General features: G+C 40.8%; 1 protein-coding gene across 2 annotated transcripts in view; it reads right to left on the bottom strand.

Moving 5' to 3' along the window:
- Window positions 1-11,148: 11,148 nt before the first annotated feature.
- efnb2a (ephrin-B2a) overlaps window positions 11,149-19,678 on the bottom strand; it is a 34,003-nt gene continuing 25,473 nt past the window's right edge. For both annotated transcript variants that reach the window (XM_074695321.1, XM_074695320.1), the window contains 3 exons: window positions 19,167-19,259; window positions 18,260-18,370; window positions 11,149-15,263 (listed from right to left, as the gene is read on the bottom strand). In XM_074695321.1, the coding sequence (XP_074551422.1) occupies window positions 14,860-15,263; window positions 18,260-18,370; window positions 19,167-19,259 (608 nt within the window). In that variant the 3' untranslated portion in view covers window positions 11,149-14,859. The remainder of the gene's footprint in view (window positions 15,264-18,259; window positions 18,371-19,166; window positions 19,260-19,678) is intronic.

The raw sequence follows: 19,678 nt of genomic DNA, 5'->3' as shown, positions 1-19,678 counted from the left end.
TTCAGAGGAATTAGCTTCCAATTGTGTTTCCAGCCGACTAGAGTTGATTATTTGTCTGACTAAAGCTGCTCAGCTTCCTCACATGCATTTTAAATTGGTGGAGTGTCGAGTGAACTAAATTACCTGGGATAACTGAGGGTATAATAAGCAGTAATCTCATCACTATGCTCTCTGCTTGCTCTGTGGGAAAGGCCAGCAACAATCCTGATCCCAGTCGAAGAGCCACAAGGAATCAAATCAAATAAAATCAGTGTTTAAGAAACATTTAGCACCGGCAGAACCTGGCTTGTTGGCCTTGTTGCACACCTTCGCATTATGCCTTCTTGTAATTAATGAAATTGACCCACTAAAATAGCTGAAATACACGCTCTTTGGACTCTCTATTCGCTTAGTTCGACACTTGATGAATAATCTCCAGAGGACTCTCACCGAGAAAACAGAGCTAGAATTTCTCGCTTCAATGAGCAGCCACGCCGTAAACTGTGCAGAATTTAAGGCCTTAAAAAATGAATTGAAGATTATAAATTCCTCTTGAAAAAACACAACCAAAGTGAAATAAAACGCTAAACAGTTAAAGCTTTTTCTTAAATGAAGGTGAAGCTTGGCTCAATTTTCACTTACTTTTGGGCATTCAAGCAGCACGGGACAAAGAGCAACAAGAGTTGACTTTCTGCTGACCAGTTTTGTAAAAACAAACAAACAAACAAAAATAGATAAATAAAAAAATGCTAACAAGTAACAAAAATTCCTACAGACTCTACCTTTAAACAAATATTTATTTTTTAAACAATTATTTGGGATTGTGTCAGTGCAAAAGTGCAAAAAAAGAAAAAAAAACCCTGCAGTTCCTTAATTGTCCACTAAAGGGTGGTCCCAAAAGCCAAGGAGAACCCATTACACTTGTGTTAAAATTTTGAACTTTGTTTGACGAACACACTTTTTTAGTCTGTATAGCTTCATGAAAGTATTTTTGAAGAGTGTTAGGAAACTATGAGATTTAACCATGGCTGTGACCTGCAATGTAATTCAAATAAATAAATAAATAAATTAGTCAATTAATTAATAACAACAACAACAACAACAACGATAAGAATAATAAGAATAATAATAATTATAATAATAATAATAATAATAATAATAATAATAATAATAAAAACAATAATAACAACATGAACAATAATTATAAAGTGTAATAATATATTTTTTTGTTTTCCAGAAAAAAAATAAAAATGGCGAAAATAAGATTTTATACCAGGCTTCAAACATGTTAATTTCTGCTGTAAAATTACTCCAAATTACATGAAGCCTTGTTACTTTCAGGACTAGCCTCAAATGGCTGTTTGGTGAACTGCAGTTTTTTTTTTCACCATTTTGTTTGCTTTTCCATAAACACAGGTTGCTCCTTGGCACACATTATGTACATTCAAGCAGTATCTGTGTTTGTCACTGACTACATTTGGGGCTATTTTTTTAACCATTTGTGCATCTACAAATTCAAACACAAACACAAACTGTCATGACATCACCTGAAATAAAAAAAGAAAATGTATGTTCACAACCTGCATCTCTGTAAGGGAAATCCAAACTTCCATGGTACTTTTTAGATATTAAAGTGTATAAAAACACTCTGAACAAAGACACGATTAAAGTGTGCTCCAGTGGGACTGAGGCTTTCTAAGTAATAACATATTGTCAGCCTAAACTGATGATTTCAGTTCCAGGTGATGAGAAAAATATTGGAAAAAGCAGGTGGCAGGAAGAAATCAAGCACCGAGGAGGTGGGAGGAATTTGTCTTTTGTCGTGATGACATTGAAAGTATTGCAGGAGGATGATGTAGGCGAAAGGATACGATTATGTGAGGAAAGGATAACATGAGGTACTTTTAGTCGAGATTGGCTTTCAATCCAGGTTGAAAAACGGGGAGTGACTCTGTGAGGCCGACTGCAGTAAGAAGGTCAATCTACTTTTTAAAATGAGAGGAGGAAGAGGCCGGGAGGAGCAGGGAAGTGAAGGGTAAGTAGTTCGGCCGCAGCCCGAACAGCATCGCTGACTTCTCCATGCTGTGAGTTGATCCTCTTGGAAGTGATGGAGATTAGTTTTGGAATGGTGATGGAGTGAGGAGGTTTTTCAGACACTATACGCAGAAATCCAATTTTTCTATTCCCTCCCAAACTGCGTTGCAGTGGTCACATTCAATCTCAAATACACCCTTACATTCACTTTCTGTCACATTCAATTTCTCTAAGCTGCTTCCAGAGCGGCAGCTTATAGGAGGTCTTTAAATCATGTCGTCGCCCATCTGACGCTCTGACATTCCAGATTTACCTTCCCTCCCTGTAATATGAAGTTGTCATGTGGATGCTACAATAAAAACCCTTCACGCAGGTGCTTCACACAGGTGTTTGAAGCTGTTTTACAGCTAACATAGCTGCAACTGAAGCTGGATTACCATCCCAGCAAACAGGCATCTGTCCTAGGGTGGAGCAGCTGAAACAGGTCAAAACCCTCTTTAATTCCATCTTTAACAAATAGACAAGTTGTGAATCTATTTTAGATTTGAATGCCTCAATTGTAAAATCACCTCATGGCCCAGTTCTAGTCGTAGCCAAACTCTTGAGCAGCTGTTGGGAGCAAGGAAGAAATATAGGATAAGTGAGTTAAACCAATTGAAATAAAGAGTCAGATTAGTTGGTAGAAATTTAATAAGTCCTGGTAATAGTGATTTTTTAAATCTCTTTTTTTGTCATCTTTGTATTTGGAGTCAGTCATTACTTTGTATGGTTCATTTGTTGGTCATAGACACCAAACTGGTTTTGTCTTTAGTGATATTTTTACAAATTTTGCTCCTGTGTTTGTCTGGAAATCCTACATGTAACCATGGCCACATTGTTTACATGTAAAATCAGCTGTTAGCAGCCTGTAGCATGTCAATGCTAACTGGTGCAAGGCCAGATGTTTCCCCACAAGCGAGGAGAAGGAGGTGAGGACAACGTGCTGGTACTAAGTTGTGGGCTAAGAAGTGACAACATTGGGGATAAATCAAGCATTTTCTATTCTATTTTGTTCTGTTCTATCTTACCAATCCTAGCAAACAAGACACTGGTTGGTCTTGAGTTGCTGGAAGTAGCTAAAGAGTTCAGACACGGTTTATAGATAGAGATCATCAGTTTTTTAAAGAGGTCTGGGCATTAGCATTTAGCCCACAACAATCTGAAAGGGAAAATTTTGCAGACAGTGTTTATTATCAATAGCCTGATAAAGGTTAATCTAAGCTTTGATTGAATTGCTAACCTTTCACTTTCAGCAGTTTCTTGGATAAAACAAAAAAGTTTTGAAATAGAAGTTGCTTTATAACTGATTAAGTGGTTACAATAAATATCAAAGAATAGATATTGAAGCCGAACTTAACCTCTAAGTCTGCTAACTTTCTCCTTGGTGTCCCAGGCTGTCATTAGAGTCAGGTAAAATAATAATAATAAAAAAGGCTCGTTTTGCTAATGCTTCACCTTTCAAGGGCATCTGTCTTGTTTTAAGCTTGGCATCACTGAATTTTAACTCCTCCACTGAGATTCAAAAAACTTTCAAAATGCTCAAATGTTCAGGAGGTTTTCGAAATTTGCATAAATCTTACCCCTGAAAAAAAAAAACCCAGAGAAGAACCCAAACAGCCCTGTGAGTGTGGATTTCTAATGTGTTTGTGCGTTTCACCTCTGGGACAGCAGCAGCAGAGCTCAGTGAACTTCAAACAGAGAAGAGGCTCCTCAGGGGTCCATTATGGCGGGACTGATACGCTCCTAATGATGCTGGTGTGACTCTGCCAACAGAGGTAGCTGTGCAGTTCAAGACGAGTGGAGTCCCATGACAGCGGGGTGATTGACAGCCCTCGGGTCGTCTTGGACAGCAGGAGGGGAGGACTCCTGCGCTGATGCACTCCTTGATTTCTCGTCCATGAGCGTGATTGACGTGTGATGGTGAGACGGCTTCGGAGCTGTTCATCTCAACGTCCAAACTCTCAGCTGGTAGCAACTTGACATCGCAGCGAAACTGTCTTCAAATCCTCAGGGGTCGATTCATTCGGGGCTTCTATTTACCTCTAAAGGTTAAGTTTGCTTAAATTTAGAAAGAAACCTGTAAAAACTCGCCCTAAAAAAAGCAAGAAAGTGCTTTTCTAAAATATTAAACCAGTCTTGTAACCCTTCTGTGGTTTCCTCTTCACCTGCCTGTTATTTAGGAGACCATTAGTTGAGGCCGTATCGTGAAAATCTGCCCCAGGAGTTCTGGGAGAAGCATCCCGGCTAAAACCTGCAGTTAAAAATATTAAATAGAGCATAAAACCTCCGAGTTGAAAAGCAGTAACCTTTTTTTCTTCGTTTTTCATCATTATCTAATGCAGCGTTCCATTCCTTGGCACATCCGCTGTGAGTATTAAAGATATTAAAGCCACTGGCTATGTATTCATCATTTCTAACCACATTGTCTTCACAGGCCTCTGTTTATGAGGCTGCAGCTGAAAATGAAAATATCTTCATGGCACTGCAGCCAAGCTCTCGACTGTTTATCTGAAATAAATAAAAAACGAGAGCGAGTGAAAGAAAGAGAAGCTGCTGAGAAGCCGAGATGAAAACGGGGAACAGGAAACAAAACGAGAAAACAAATTGTGAACCTCCCATCGCTCACTCTCACGGTGGTCCGTCATCTCCTCGCGTCTCACTCGCACACTTTGATGAGGAAGAGGCGAAGGGAGGGAGCAGGGGGGAGAAAACTTTCTGATGTTTTTCCTATTTAACGTTTCCGTGTTATCTCCTCGGCTTTCATGGCTCGGGAAGCGGAGTGCTGTTGAGAGGCGACGAGGCGTTGCGGGTGTTTAATGGGTTTTTTCGTTCAGAGGAGGCTGAAGAGTTTATCATCGGGGAGTAGTCAGGTTTTTGGGCCTTTAACCTTCTGCACATGCCTGTAATTTAACATCCAATGGAGACCTTTAGCCTAGGTCTAAAAGGCCCAGGAGGTTGTGATTCAGTGTTAAGTAGGAAGACATCCGCTGGAGTAGTTTGAGTAGGATGAGAACTCTCTTGGGGCTGCTTTTTAATGCAGACCCATGTTTGTTGACTTACTGCACACATCTTGTTCTGGGGGTGTGAATGAAAGAAAAACAACTCCTAACGCTGCACTCTTTTTGCATACTAACGTACCAACTTCAAAAAGCCGACGTCTACAACGAGAGGAAATGTGTGTGTGTGATCCGAAATGTTCCTCTGCAGGATTCGTGGGCAGAAACCCCAGATGCATCTGCACGGATCAGCTCGGTCGAGTAGGTAAATTACTCAGTGATGTACGCGGTGGTGTCATGTGAATGTTAAATTCCATCCCAGTTTCTGGTGTGTGCAGGGAGTGCACATATAAATTACAAGGCTGCACCCACATCCTACAATGAGAAGATAATCCACACAGAAACTCTTGATTCCTGCTCTCTGACTCATCCAGGAAAATGGATTCCTTTCCGTTTGCTCACTTGGGAGATATTCATCACACCAATGAGGATTTCACATAAAGAAAATTGACTCTGGTCCCTTAGGCTTCTCCTGTTACGCATTCCCTCATGTCGCTACACATGCTACTTAGCGTGAGTCAATGTCGGGTCAATTTTATTTACTTTAGTGAAATAAAATTACAACAGAAATTAACTGAGGGCACTTTTCAGTTTTTATATTGTTCTTCTTATACTCTTGTAGTAGCTTTATGTCATTTACACCTCAAAAAACATGTATTTCATCTCAGGCTGGTGCCTTTTAAAACCCTAATTTCAGCTCCTGTATGGAATTTTAAAGCGCTCTAGAAGCCTCCTCCTCTGTTGCTATGCTATACAAAGTTACTGTCATTTAGTTAACCGTCGTTCCTCCAATTAAGAAAGACAAATTATGAAATGTGACCTTTTTTTAAAATAACCTTGGAGATGATTCATCAATTTGTGATGTCACAGATTGAGCAAATCTCCCAAGGATCTCATGTAATTCTCTTATGACTTCTGAAACAAGATGTTCAACAACTCAACACACATTTGCCCAAAGATTTAAAAACTTAAGTTAAATTTTGTTGGTGAAACTTAATAAATAGCATAAGACCACTAAATAAAACTAGACTAATTTCAGCAGCTAATTTACGCTTTGTGCCTTTTTAAGTGCTAAACAGCAGAAGAGTGAATTTGATTTAAAGGGTGACAACGGGAAGCTTAGACAGCACTTGCCTAGTATTTTATTTTTATTATTTAATTAAATTTAATGTAATTTTATTTTATTTCATTATATTATTTTTTATTTTATTATTTATTTTATTTTATTTTATTATTTATTTTTTGACCAAAATAAATAAATAAATTCCAGGAAGTATCTCCTTTCATTTTATTATATTATTATATATATATATTTTTTTATTTTATTGTTTATTTCATTTCATTTCATTTTTTTATTTTATTTTGTTTATTTATTTATTTTATTATTTATTTTTTGAAAAAAATAAAAATAAAAGATAAATTCCAGGAAGTATCTCCTTTCATTTTTGGTTTGGCTCGGTGTTTCTTGAGGCCAAAGGTCAAAGTTCTTGAAAAACTTCACTCCAGGCACACAAACAAAAGAGTTTCAGTGTGAGGTCATAAACCATGACAAACTTTTTTTTTCCCACTCCCAAACTTTTGGGTGGCTACCTTGTTGACCTGCCTCACAGGTATGTAAACGCAACCAACACCTTAAGCTAATCAAACAGCAGCACTCACACACACACACGTTCACACACTTCTCAAAATATGTTTCAGTTCCTTGCTCAGGTATTGTGTGTTCAGACAGTCGGCCCCACCCTTCTCCTTTGTGTGAATGAATGGTAGGTGTTTGCACCTGCAGCGCATTTTTCTACGTGTATAAAAAAGACAAAAATAGAAAGACTGAAATCACTTAATCCCTCAAACATACTGCACCTCCTCATATTGCTCCACCTCTTCCCAGTCTGTTTGATTTTCATTGTGATTCTCCCACGTTTCTGTTGTTTTGATTACAGCTCTGTTATTCATCGTCTCATGTCGTCTGTTTTCAGATTAGTCATAAAATTTAATGTCGCATGTGTTTGAGTCAGTGCAAGCAAGTTTCATGAGAGAGGGGTTTTGTTGGACTTTTTGTACATTTTATTCTTCAACTTACATTTTTTTTCCCCACAATTTAAAGCAAAAAGAGGTTTCAGTTTCTGCCTCAAACTGTTGTTGATGTTTTGTCTAAAATATTTTGTTTTTCTCTCCTCTTAAAGCAGCAATCCACCTGATTATTGGTGTTTCATCCACCCAAAGTAAAAATTTACCACCATAAGTGTTTGTTACTTCTAAATCTAACCAAACTCTACAACTGCCAGAAACAAATCACTGAGTAAGAAAACAAAAGTGAGGTTTCTGATGTAGAAAGAGGGTTTGGTTTGTGTAACACTCAGTATAGAAGTGTCTAATAAATCCTTGTTACTCTGTGCTGTTTCCAACCTTGGACAAGACTCTAAAAAATATATATTCTCAATGAGTTTTTCTTCCAGTTATACAAAGAAAGAAATAAAAAATAAACTGTGCTTTAAAAATAAAACAACCTTGCTTTTCTTCAAAAACATTGTGCTTTAATTTATTTAACAGAAATCTTGTGTGGCCTTGATTTTATTCCCACCCAGTTTCTCACAGAGGCTCTGAATCAGCAGGCTTCAGAACAGTTGGAGGTTTTATGCTTATAATACACAACCATCATTATGCTCAAGGCCCTGCTCAGGTAAATGTAAAGCCAGGTTCATCCGAGGCACTCAGGCTAATGAACCAATGCTGCGTCGGTATTGCAATTCAGCAAAGTCTGGGGGGTCTGTGGGCTGATATGTGGCTTTTAGAAACACTCTGCTGTTTGCTTTTAGGATTCCTCCAGCTCTGCAGACAGAAATACATTTGAAGTCCGGGGGTCGGGTGTTTGGCTGCACTCAAGCGACTCTAAAAAGCTCCTTGATTCATGCTGAAACACTCCACATCTCCAACCTGTTTGTTGTTTAGTCAGCTCCTTGTGGTTCTTGGATTTAAGAGTGCTGAAAGTTCAATTTACTCATTTATAAAATCAGGGAAATTACACTGCAAGTAGATCCAAGGCTGATTATCCTGAACCTGGAGTGTTTTATATCCTAAAGGCTGGAGCACAGAAACAGTCTAGAAATAATGTAAGGAGCCTTGTTTTGTGGCCGTGTCCAATTCTGCTGCAAGGTTTGCTTCAAAATCAACCTTTTCCAAAAAGCAATTAGAGAAACAGCGAGTGAGTGTTTATGCAAAAATAAGCCAAGACTCTGACCGCCCTAATGCGGACTTGGCTGAAGAGGCTGGCTATCTGGATGGCTGGCTGTCACAGCTATAATCTTGCCTGTTGCTCGATACCCTGGCTTGTGGAGTCTTTGGCTGAACGCGGAGTTAATGGTGGCGAGATGATGGGTTATACGAGCTGATTGGGTGGCTGGCTGACTGCTGCTATCTAGCTCTGGTGGAAGGGACGTCTGGCTTGTTGTGGCTGAGTTTCTGCCTGGTTGTGCTCTGGCAGGTTCCCGTCCTGACTAACTGGCAGCTCGGCCGGTTATACAGGCTAGTTGCCTGGAAATGCTGGCTGACAAAACAACTAGCCTTACTCACCAGCTTAGTGATAATTTGGCCCCTGAGCTGGTTCTGTTTCAGAGAGCGCTCTTCATCCCACTGATAGGAAACAGGAGCTCTTAATCACTGCCTCCATATTTCACCAACAAAGGGAGAGGCACACCGCACAGAGCAGACACACCTTCATCGCTCTGTGTGTTCTCCGTGTGGTACGACTACACAAATCTCTTCTCTCAGACTTAACAGAGTCCACACCAGGTCCACTTCTTTCATCTGGGTTTTAGTGGTTTTATCTTAATCTGTTAGTTTCAAAAACTTTGATTATTAATCCTGGGCTTTTCCAAATCAGTGGGGAAACACAGAAAAACTTTACCAAATACAGAGCATATGATATTTTTTTACCATTTCAGTCAAAAAAGCCTGCACAATGGATGACTGTTGGTATGCAAAGACCAGTGTGGCTTAAACTGCCCTTTCTTTCCATAGTACAAACTCAAAACTGAAATCACCCTGAGATAAATTAAACAAATGTCGGTTAATCAGATTGGTCAAGAGGCAGACCTTCTCCAGGTCTTCTTTTCTGTTTTTTTATTTTATTTTTTACTTTTTTATTGATCTTAACTCATTTCCATACAGTTTTGACTACTTTTTGAAACCTGACCATTAACTTTTCTTTAATTGCATAAAGCAAACTTTAATAACTCCAACCTAAATTGAAGAAATGTCAGGTCAATCATACGCTGAGTAGGCATACTCACACATCTCCTAACAAAAAGCAAAAACATTTAGTTAATTTTAAAACTTTAAGGGGTATTATTTCCCTGTGCTCATTTACAGTTTACAGTTTACAGTTTCATTTAGCAGACGCTTTTGTCCAAAGCGACGTACATCACAAGGAAGAATTTAGACAGAAGGAAAACCTAGTTAGTGCGACAACAGTGCTACAAGTTATTTGGCTGCAGGTGCTGCCATTAAGTGCAATTTTATTTTTATTTTTATTTTTCTCTTTTATCAACAAGCCATCTGCATGCAATGCTGCAACAGTATACCTCAATCTTCAACAAAATTCAGTAATAGTGCTAAAAAATCACAAGAGCTGAGTCTTAGACCTATACTGACTCATTCTACTCCTGAGGGCAAAAAGGAGAAGTGTCAGCTTAAGTGCACAAGTGTTCCCTGAACAGATAAGTTTTCAGACTTCTCTTAAAATTAGAAAGGGACTCTGCGGATTGCATAGAGTTAGGTAATTCATTCCACCATTTGGGCACAACAGAGGAGAAGAGTCTGGCTAGTGATTTGGAGCCGTGCTGGGCGGTTACAGAAATGAGTGGGCTAGCCAGGAATAGGTAGATAGCTAGAAACAGCTAAATGTGTAGTTAAGCTATAACTTGTGAAAATTAGACTAAATTACAACACAGCATTATACCCTGGCCTTTATGAAAGTGAACCTAATCACTCACTAGTAGAAACTGATTCAAGAATCACTTAAGTTTCTGTTTCTTCTTGAAGCAGCCGCCATCATGAATGCTTGTTAAATTACCTAAGTCACACATTTTATCCAAAATAATCCACAATTTTGATTTAGACTAGAAATAAAATGGCCTTAGTCACCCTCTTGACTTAGGTTATTGTCTTATGGGGCATAAAGAGCATAATCCTTTTAGCTTAAGATTTAAGCAATTTTACCAGAGATGGGCAGCACTTAAGCCAAAAACTAATTTTCCTCAAAAAATGATTTAGGCTGTTATTTTAATAGGGTGACAATAATTCTAATAACACAGTTCATGTTAGACTAATAAAATAAACATATTTTTAGAACATCAATGCAAGTATGTTGAAATGCTCGTCTTTTAACAGGCGCATGAAAGCATGAACACATCGACCCAAATCTGGCGTCCCTCCTCTTGCTTCCTGTTCATTTTAGAATTCATTTTAAAATTTTATTTTTTTGTTTTTAAATCTTTAAATGGGTCAGCCTCAGTATATTTCTGACCTTTTAAATATCTACACTCCTTCACAGTCCCTGAGGTCTGCTGATCACCTTCACCTCGTGGTCCCAAAAACCTGTCCTTTTATGTCTTTTATGGTCTTAACCCCTGTGTTTTTATAAATCTTATTTGTTCCTATGTGTTATTTTAATTTATTTTATTTTATATTTATTGATGTTCTATTTTTTTCTGTGCAGCACTTTGATAAACTTTTTTTTTGTTTTAAATGTGCTCTATAAATAAAGTAGAGTGGACTGGATTGGAATATTTCAGGTAACTGGTTAAAAAGCACACATGGAGCCGTAGCAGAGGATTTCCTGAAGTCGAGTTATTCTGCAGAGATAAATAAGGTCTTGAATAAGTCAGTGAGTCTGTCAGATCAGCTCTCCCTGTCCAGTTACAAAGCAATAAAAAGAGTCATTATTAATTCATGCAGCATGAGAGCAGAGCAACAAAGCACCACGAGCAGACAGCGCGTCCATAGGAAAAACATTTTATTGAAAAACATTTTCAGTTTGTAACAGACTGGTGGAATGTGTGTCATTTATCCTCACTTTGAACATGTTTTAAATTTTGAATGTTAAAACCATTTTTTTCACAGCCTGGCCATCTCATACTGCAAGGAGAGGAAGGGAGGTGAGGGGGCGGGGCTACAGCCACCCAGTAACCGTTACATGACGAAAGAAAACCAGGGGGGACGAACAAACAATGCACATATAATACTGTGTTACTTAAAACTGGACTGAAATCAAATCATAAACTGAACAAAAGAAAAAAAAGAAACTAATTCAATAAATATTTATGGTACACACTTATGGCACAAATATGCAGCAGTCGGTTTGGCAACTTTTCTCTCATTTTTTAAACCAAATTACCATGGAAACAGTGCAAAAGGGGAGGGAGTGGGGAGGACACGGACTTTCCATCGAGCGCTAGCTAAAATACATAGCAAAAAATTCAAATTTTATACAAAACATCTTACTTTAAGAGTTTATAAAAAATGTTTTTTATTGGGTTCTGGTCAATATTTACATAAGCTATTTACCAAAAAAGTAGTATGCTCTGTTTTTACTGAAGTGTACTCCATTTTTTCTGTACTTTTTTCCATTTACTTTCCTAAAAAGGTGAATAAGGCTATTGTAACAACCCAGGATCCATATACAATACAAACATTAATGTATTTACAGTTTCTTACCTACAGAAGTACGGTGCAAAATTACTGAGTCAAGTGACCAAGGGCTGACCATACGAGCAAGGCATTTTACAGTAGCCTGAGGTGCTTCTCCGAGCTCCTGTGCTAAGACTCTCGCAGCATCGCCGCCGCTTTGCAAAACAGTTCTGAACCGAACCGGGTCAATGTTGGGAGAGCGTTAGTCGAGCGGCAGCTAAGAAAAGGACGTCAGATTAAAAGAAACTAATAAGATTGTCATATTCTGCCGCAGACAGACAGCAACTAAACAGCCATTTCTTTGTCGTATGTGTGTGACTTTTCATCTTTTCTTTAATACCTGTTCAGGTGTGATATATATGCTTTTTAATGGTTTCATTTTTCACAGTTTACCTTTGTACTACGGCACATCGTCTCAACAGAAAAGGTTCAAATAATACTCAAACTAATGCAGAAATCAAAACTGAACAGCAGGCTTGTGTGACGTACTTTGCTAGTTTTGTGTCATATGTTTGTTGTTACATCTTTCAGTGGTTAAGAACACTTTCCATAGGTGTTTTTTTTTTCTCAGGATTGATTAAAAAAATAAATAAGAATTGCATATTTGCAGATTTTGTAGCCTCTTGGAGGCACAAACCTCAGATCATACAAGGCTTGGCTTTTCGGTGAAATTCGATGATCTTTAAAAACAAATGACGATGGGCTGATGCATGCTCGGGGGACAGCTTGAGTCACATTTACGACCCTAAGCCGATGATATTAATGGATCACTGAAACTGGCTCAACACACTCACACACGCACGCGTACACACATGCACAGAGAACATGAAGGGTGTGTATGAGGAGAATCTGGGCACTGGGTGTTCATGGGTTTGTTATCCTTTGGGAGATGCTACACTGAGTGAGTGTGGTAGACACAGCTACTCTGCCCTTTTAGACACCAACGTGAGCTATTTGGGGTCCCACAACCTGACACCCCAGGGGGCCGAGCCCAGAGTCTGTGGGCGAGCTTGTGAAAGTACAGGACTCAGCGGGTCGAGATATCAAATAATCAAAAACCTAGAATGTATAATGTGCACTTATACCATAATATATTAACATTACTTCTTCTTCTTCTTTTTCTCCTTCTCTGTCCTGCCCGACAACACCTGTGCTCTATGTGTCTATCATAAATAAATTCTGCTTTTATTTTTTCATCTTTGTAATGTCCTTTTTTTAAATGTACATCTATTTAGTTTAAAAAAAGAGTAAATTAAAAACTCACAATATGGAAATGCTAATGGAGAATGGGAAACAGTGACAATGTAAGTAGATGTCCCTGTGCTTTTTTTAAAAAAAATCAAGAACTATCAGCATGTTCTCACTCTCAGCTCGAGCGTTGACCCAAAGGCTTCAAAATAGAAAAATGTGAGCTTCAGTTTCACAGGTTAAGAGCTTTATTAAGTCAAGTTAGCTTAAAAAAATGAAAAATTGAGTTTTAATAAGACATATTTGGTGTTTAGGTCCTTGTAGATTTTAAAAGTGTAGATTTGGTTTGCGACAAACTGAAGTGACTTCTCAGCGTCGTATTTGGATCGTCTGACTGGAGACAAAGTTTTGTTTTTACCTTCGAGCCCTGCACATGAAAAACCAAATCAGCCAGCATCTTCTTATTTTGAAGCTTGAGCCGCCATCCAATCCGCCAAACTACGAGCTAGAAGTGAGAACATGCTGGAGTAGGAGAGCACCGATCACACTGAGCCCTCAGGGCACCCTTAGCCATCGTTGGACACCTGGGGGTAAACATTACAGTACCAAGAGGAGCTGTTTCAGCCAGCTCCGCTAACCTCAACAAGCTCTCGGGCCTTGTCTTCACCTGATGCGGCAGTAAGGCGAACTGGATTTCTTATTGCCCCGTTGACCCCGCCTCGTGTGTGAGGAGAGTCTGGGTCCTAAAGAAGTTGAGGCGAGCCCTCACTGCTGCTAACTCTGACAGGATCCAGCTGCTCTCCCATCTCTAGCTATCACTGCGTCTCTCTGAAAAGAGTGGAGGTACCAGAATGGGGTTAAAAGTGCTGCTCTATGTATATGAAAGTCCTCCACTCTTCCCAGGAGCCACCTGACGTGCACCCAAGTCCCTGCATGAGGGTGAAAATCGACTCCTCGCTCCGTCTTTGCACACCACTCCGAGCCACTGTGGGGTCACTTGACATGATGCAACATGTCGCCAAAGGAAAGAAAATTACACGGATATGAAGCCAGGTAGAAAAAAATAATCTTCAAGTAAGTCTGAATGAATTTTCTGAAAACTGGGATGAGGAAGAAATGGTGCGATCCACATTAAAACCCAAACAGTTCACATTGAGACAGCGTGTCTGTGTGTGGGTGAATGTGTGTGTATGTGATAGTGGGCATGTGGGTGGCAGGGTGAATGGGTGATCTCCGTGAGTCAGTCAGGAAAGTCCCAGAGAGAATCGCTGCGAGGATCTCTCCTTTTTTCCTCCTCCGCCTGCTAAATCCACAGAGTCTCTCAACAGTGGGCAGCCATTTTGAGAGTTCATGGTCAGCCGATGTTCTCCTTTTCCTGTCCTCCTCACTCTTTTTGTCTCTGTAGCTCTCTTTTTCCAAGCAGTAGTCTCTTTTTTCTTCCCCTCCTTCCTCTCGTGCCAGGAAACCTTCATGTCCATACATCCATCTGTCCATTGAATAGCAAAAACACGCCGTCTAACTTTCGGATCCCACAATCCTCGCTGGCTGCAGTGCACAAAACAAAACAGGGAGCAACCGTAAGGGGAGAGGAGATCATCCCGTTTCCCCCGAGAGCCCCGGCAGCAGTGGCAGCATCAGCCGTCTCCAGCCTCCACCCTTTTAATCCGCACCAACCAGAGCCACAAGGTATCAAACTTTAATAAAGAAAAACTAGTGACGAAACATCAGAGGAGAGGAGGAGGAGGAGGAGGAGGAGGAGGAGGAGGAGGAGGAGACAGAGTGACAGAGAAAGAGAGCCAGAGTTCGCGGGTGTGCCGGCGGTGCCTGGCCAAATCAAAAACCCGCTCTGCCCGAGGATTGTTCTGGTAAAAGTTCCACGTCAGACTTTGTAGTAGATGTTCGCCGGACTCTGAGGTGGCATCTCCTGAACTATGTAGACCGGGTGTCCGTAATCCCCGCTGACCTTCTCGTAGTGCGGGCAGAAGACGCTGTCAGCAGTCCTGAGCGGGATGATGATGTCGCTGGGCTCCGAGCCGTTATTGTTCCCGCCGCCGCTCCGTTTGGGCGTGGCCAGGGTGCTTAGAGACAGCGTTGCGGCGTGCTGTGGCGAGTGCTTGCGATGCCGCCGCCTGTACTTCAGCAACAGCAGCACCAGCATGATGATGATGATGATGAAGATGACGCTACCCGAGGCGATGCCCACGAAGATGGCGACCTCGGAGCCGATGACGCTGGAGGACTTTCCCCCGGCGTCGTTGTCGTTGCTGTCTCTGTGAGCTGAACCTGAGAAGACGGAAAGGAAACAGGTGAGTAGACGACACAACGAGCTCTGCCTGGTTTACAGCGAGCAGTCAGGTTCTAATTAAACACGTTAAAGCTGTAATTCCATCATCAAACGCAGATTCAGAGCAGAACGGGCTAATTTGTCTGACATGATGTCAAATTACATCAGATGCTGGAGGAGTGTACAGCTGCTGCACCCACAGGTGAGGCGCAGACACAGCCACTCCAAAACAGTGAGAGGTGATCAAACGTGAATAGATACACTGCAAAAAAATGAAATCTTATCATGTTTTTTTTCTTATTTAAAGTAAAAATTGTCTTTTTATACTTGATATGAGCCACATTCAACTTATCGGTCCAGAAAAAAACTCTTGCTTCAAGTTAATTAAAGACAAAAATGAGGTCTGAATTTCTTGAAACGATTAAAAAAATAATAATAATAATTAGATAATAATTAAACCATTTTTTCTCATTCCATTTGCAGATTTTTCTAAGCAATTGAGACTTAAACAAGACATTTTTCTGGACTGATCAGTTAGATGTGGCTCATATCGAGTATAATAAGACATTTTTTACTCAAAATAAGATAAAAACACTTGTTAAGATTTCACTTTTTTTCAGTGGGGCTTCTTCACTTTCACTAGCAGTTTTTTTATATTTAGAAGTCATGAACCACTCCGTTACTTCTGCTTCCTGCTGGCAAAGCATGGTTCAATAAGTATCTCCAATATGGCGACCGCAGAAGAAAATGGGAGGAAAGCAGTTGATTTTTTGTAGTTTTTTGTTGGGCTTTCTTGCTAAAAATAAACACAGATAAGAGACATCACCCACAAAGGCCGGTGGTTATTTAATAGGGATGCTCTGATAACGGTTGGTTATTGGTGTATCGGAGCCTCTCAAGGCTGGATTGGTGTTGGTGGGAAGAGATCCATGGTACCCTTTTTTTTTTTCACCTGCCCTCTTTGCCACTTGGTTTAAAATGCTGCCTCTGATGCACTTGCTTTGTTTTTAGCTGTATTACCAGTCAACAGGTTGTAAATATCAATTTCAGTAACTCCATATAGTCATTTTTTGCCTTTTACCCAAAACAGTCTTATCCCACAGTAGAGCATGCTGGTTATTATCTAACACTGGAATCGATATCAGAACCAAAAAATATGGATTGGAGCATCCCTATTATTCGTCTTACCCAGCTAGATAAATGCTCTTAACACACTCTTAAGAAATGATTGAGGAATGCATAAATAAAAAATTGTCCTTTCAAAGAGGTGAGTACAAATTATTATCAAAATGGGGTTAAGTGATTGTTTTGGACCGTCTCTCTGAAAGGAATCCTGCTTCTTGTGATAGTAAAAGGATTTTGTTGAGACTAAAATCGAGACGGATTGGAGCAGAGAAACCCGGCCAATCTTTGTGTGAAGTTGGCGTGAATTTGGGATTTTTCCAAAGCTGAAGAAATGTGATTCTGCAGCAGCCCACGCAGCTCTGACATCAGGAAGGTGTGGGGTCTCTAATCATGAAACAATCTTTGAGTCGAAGAGATGCATTTTTTTTTCCACTGTGCATCTTCTACCTTTTTTATTCTCTGTTACTTCAAATCATGTCAGCATGCAGGGGAGAGGGCAGCAGCACAGAGGCCGAGGGTGAAGCCTGCCTGTAGAAAGCTTCTCTATAAAGGTCACATTCGATCTGTTGGCTATTCAAATTCAGCCGGTGAAGACTGCGACCTTGAAAGTAGGGCGAGCGCTGCCCGGTAGGAGATACAACAGCTGCGGCAGCAACAAGCGAACAGCACTCAGATAAATTGCAATTTAAAAGAAATAAAAAGTAACTTCATTTTCTTACTTGCAGCCCCAGAGGGGGGAACAATAGGAAAGAAATATTTGATGTCCACATGAGACATGAATTATGAAAGGCAAGCTGTGCTGTGACTCCCAGCGATAGACGTTCTGGTTCCCGTCCAACACTCAGACCTCGCCGTGCTGTGTTCTCCCCGGGATAGGAACGCGGGGATTATTGTGTCTCCCTGTCTGCTGCTGCTCTCCTGAGGGCCTGAGAGTGCTTTTCTGTGGTCGGGGGAGTGGATACGGGATGGCAGACAGTGCGAAACGAGGACCCTGCCCATGTTCTACACGGGGATTACAGAGCATCAGGCGGCACCCTCCACCCATGTGCTCCTGATGGTGGCCAGGATGGAGGGGTGGGACATAAAGAGGAGGACAAGAGGCTGCAGGGAGGAGTGCCAGGCTAGATTTAACCCTTCGAGAAAGGGTGAACATGTTGTTGAAAGGTGAAAGTTGTTAAAAGATACCTCAAATATATTGATGCATGCGCCGTTGTGATGTTTTTTGCAGAGTTCAAAAGGTTAACAGGCAGATTTTGCCCGCTCAGCACTGTAAACAGAAAAAAAACAGGTGTGGCCTCACCCTGCCTGAATCAGGATCCAGCTAGATAAACTTGTTTTCGTTCTTAAGCTCTTCCTGTTTCTCTTCTCTTGCTGAGGAAATTGTCGGTCTGATTTGTTTCAGGAGTTTTTTTTTAACCGCAATATAATACGACAGATAAGAGCGGGCTGCGTGTCTGTCCGAGCGGGGATCGGGCGCAGAAACAAGCGTCGGTCTGTGTTGAGAACAGGTCATTAAAAAAAAGATGGCAGACAGCGATCGGATCATTTTCCTGAAAATGTCACTTCAGCACCGGCGGCTCGGCCTGGAAGGGGGCCAGCGTGGAGATACCTTGTAAGACCTTAAGAGGCCGCAGATGCCTATCAGCTTTATGGGCAACATTCAATTACTGGCTGATGAATCGCTGACCTTTCTTTTCCTCCACTTTCACACACACACCTCAATGACGATCACAAACACACACGCTTTACTTAGCGCTATCTGCGCTTAGCTGCACGAACCATCGTCCGCTCAAATGCCAAATTGTTTCTATAAATCCTCCACTCCAATTACGGCTTTCTCTGGGTTTAAGGATGGAAAACGTGAGCTCACCTGGCTTCTCAATCACGTCGTTATGATTGAAGGTGTCCTTCTCGTCTGGGTGCTTGGGAGGGTAGGGTACTCTGGTGGGGTTGTCTTTGGGTGAAATAGGATCAGAGGGATCTGAAAACAAGCAGAGATGACGCATGAGAATCCATGATTCAGTTTAGTGAGTGTGTTGGTGAAAAACACGCTTTCTGCATGATCAGCGTTACAATAATCATCAATAAAGAGAAGCTAATGGTTGTGTCTCATCTTTCATGGGTCCATTTGGTTTAAATATTCAGTATCTGTTGTTTCTTTCATGCTGAACAGACTTTAAACTGTGGAGTAATACACCCAACATCTGCTGTCATAATGAGAACTACTCTCAGGATGAACGTCAAGCTCAAACATGATAAAAACAAACTGAATTCACTGTTTTTTAAGCAGCTCTACCCGACATCAGTTTCCACTGACCTTCAGCAAATTTCCAGCAGAACTTAAGACAAAGGTAAACCGTGGGAAATTACCGATCTGGGTGGCACCAAAGCAGCTGATTTACGAGTAATCTTTCGTGTAATGAAGGAAAGCGTCTCATGTGTCTGCTGTGACTCATAACAAATATGTTTGTGTCTGCTAAACCAGATCTGCATGTGCCGAAAGCCTCTCGTTGAACTAAACCGCAGCAGATGCTTGTAGTGCATGTGTGCATGCAAGCATACTCAATGTGTGTGTGTGTGTGTGTGAGTGTGTGTGTGGTGCATTAGGACTTCCGCTACATTACATCTCCTGGCCCCTCGCAGCCCCAGGTGTCATGGAGATGATGGAGCAGTTTGCTGCACAGCCTCCTCTGACCTTATTCGGGCATGTTTGAGACGCTCACACCCGTTCTGCACGTGCCCACAGGCGTTCATCGTCATAATAACTGTATACTTACTTTGTCCCACTTTCATGATTATCTTCATGGACTTGGTCTTGCACACGCCTCCTTCCTGGTTGTCGATGCCCTCCATGGTGCCGTTAGATGTTGCTGCAGAGGAAACAGAGAGAGGAGGTTAGGTTTTGTCGCCGCTGAGAGGAGCAGAAAAAGATGTGTCAGGGAATTTAAGCCCTACTGAAGCAGCTGTGTCTTTTTTTTCTAACCCTTCAAAGTAATACCTTTCATAAAAAAGAACCAAGGCAGCTCTGTGACCCTGGCTTTGCTCAGTATGTGTATTTTATTCTGGTTTTATTATGTAGTGAAATAGAAGTCGGTCTCTTTGGAGCAAGGTTCACAAAATAAACTGTCATCCAACTGTAAAAGTGTATTTACCTTCAAGGTTGCGCCCTTATTTTGACGGGACTTGGTAAGTATTGTAAACTTGCTTTTTTCACTGCTTAACATGATAATATCAGTCACATTTATGTATTCTCTTGGCTATTCTTGCCAGTTTTTATGCTAGTGCAAAG

Source organism: Halichoeres trimaculatus, unplaced genomic scaffold (genome assembly GCF_033239565.1).
Source record: "Halichoeres trimaculatus isolate MK-OKI-2021-1 unplaced genomic scaffold, fHalTri1.1 fHalTri1_scaffold_19, whole genome shotgun sequence".
NCBI classification, from domain to species: domain Eukaryota; kingdom Metazoa; phylum Chordata; class Actinopteri; order Labriformes; family Labridae; genus Halichoeres; species Halichoeres trimaculatus.
This window is presented reverse-complemented; position numbering and strand designations above follow the sequence as displayed.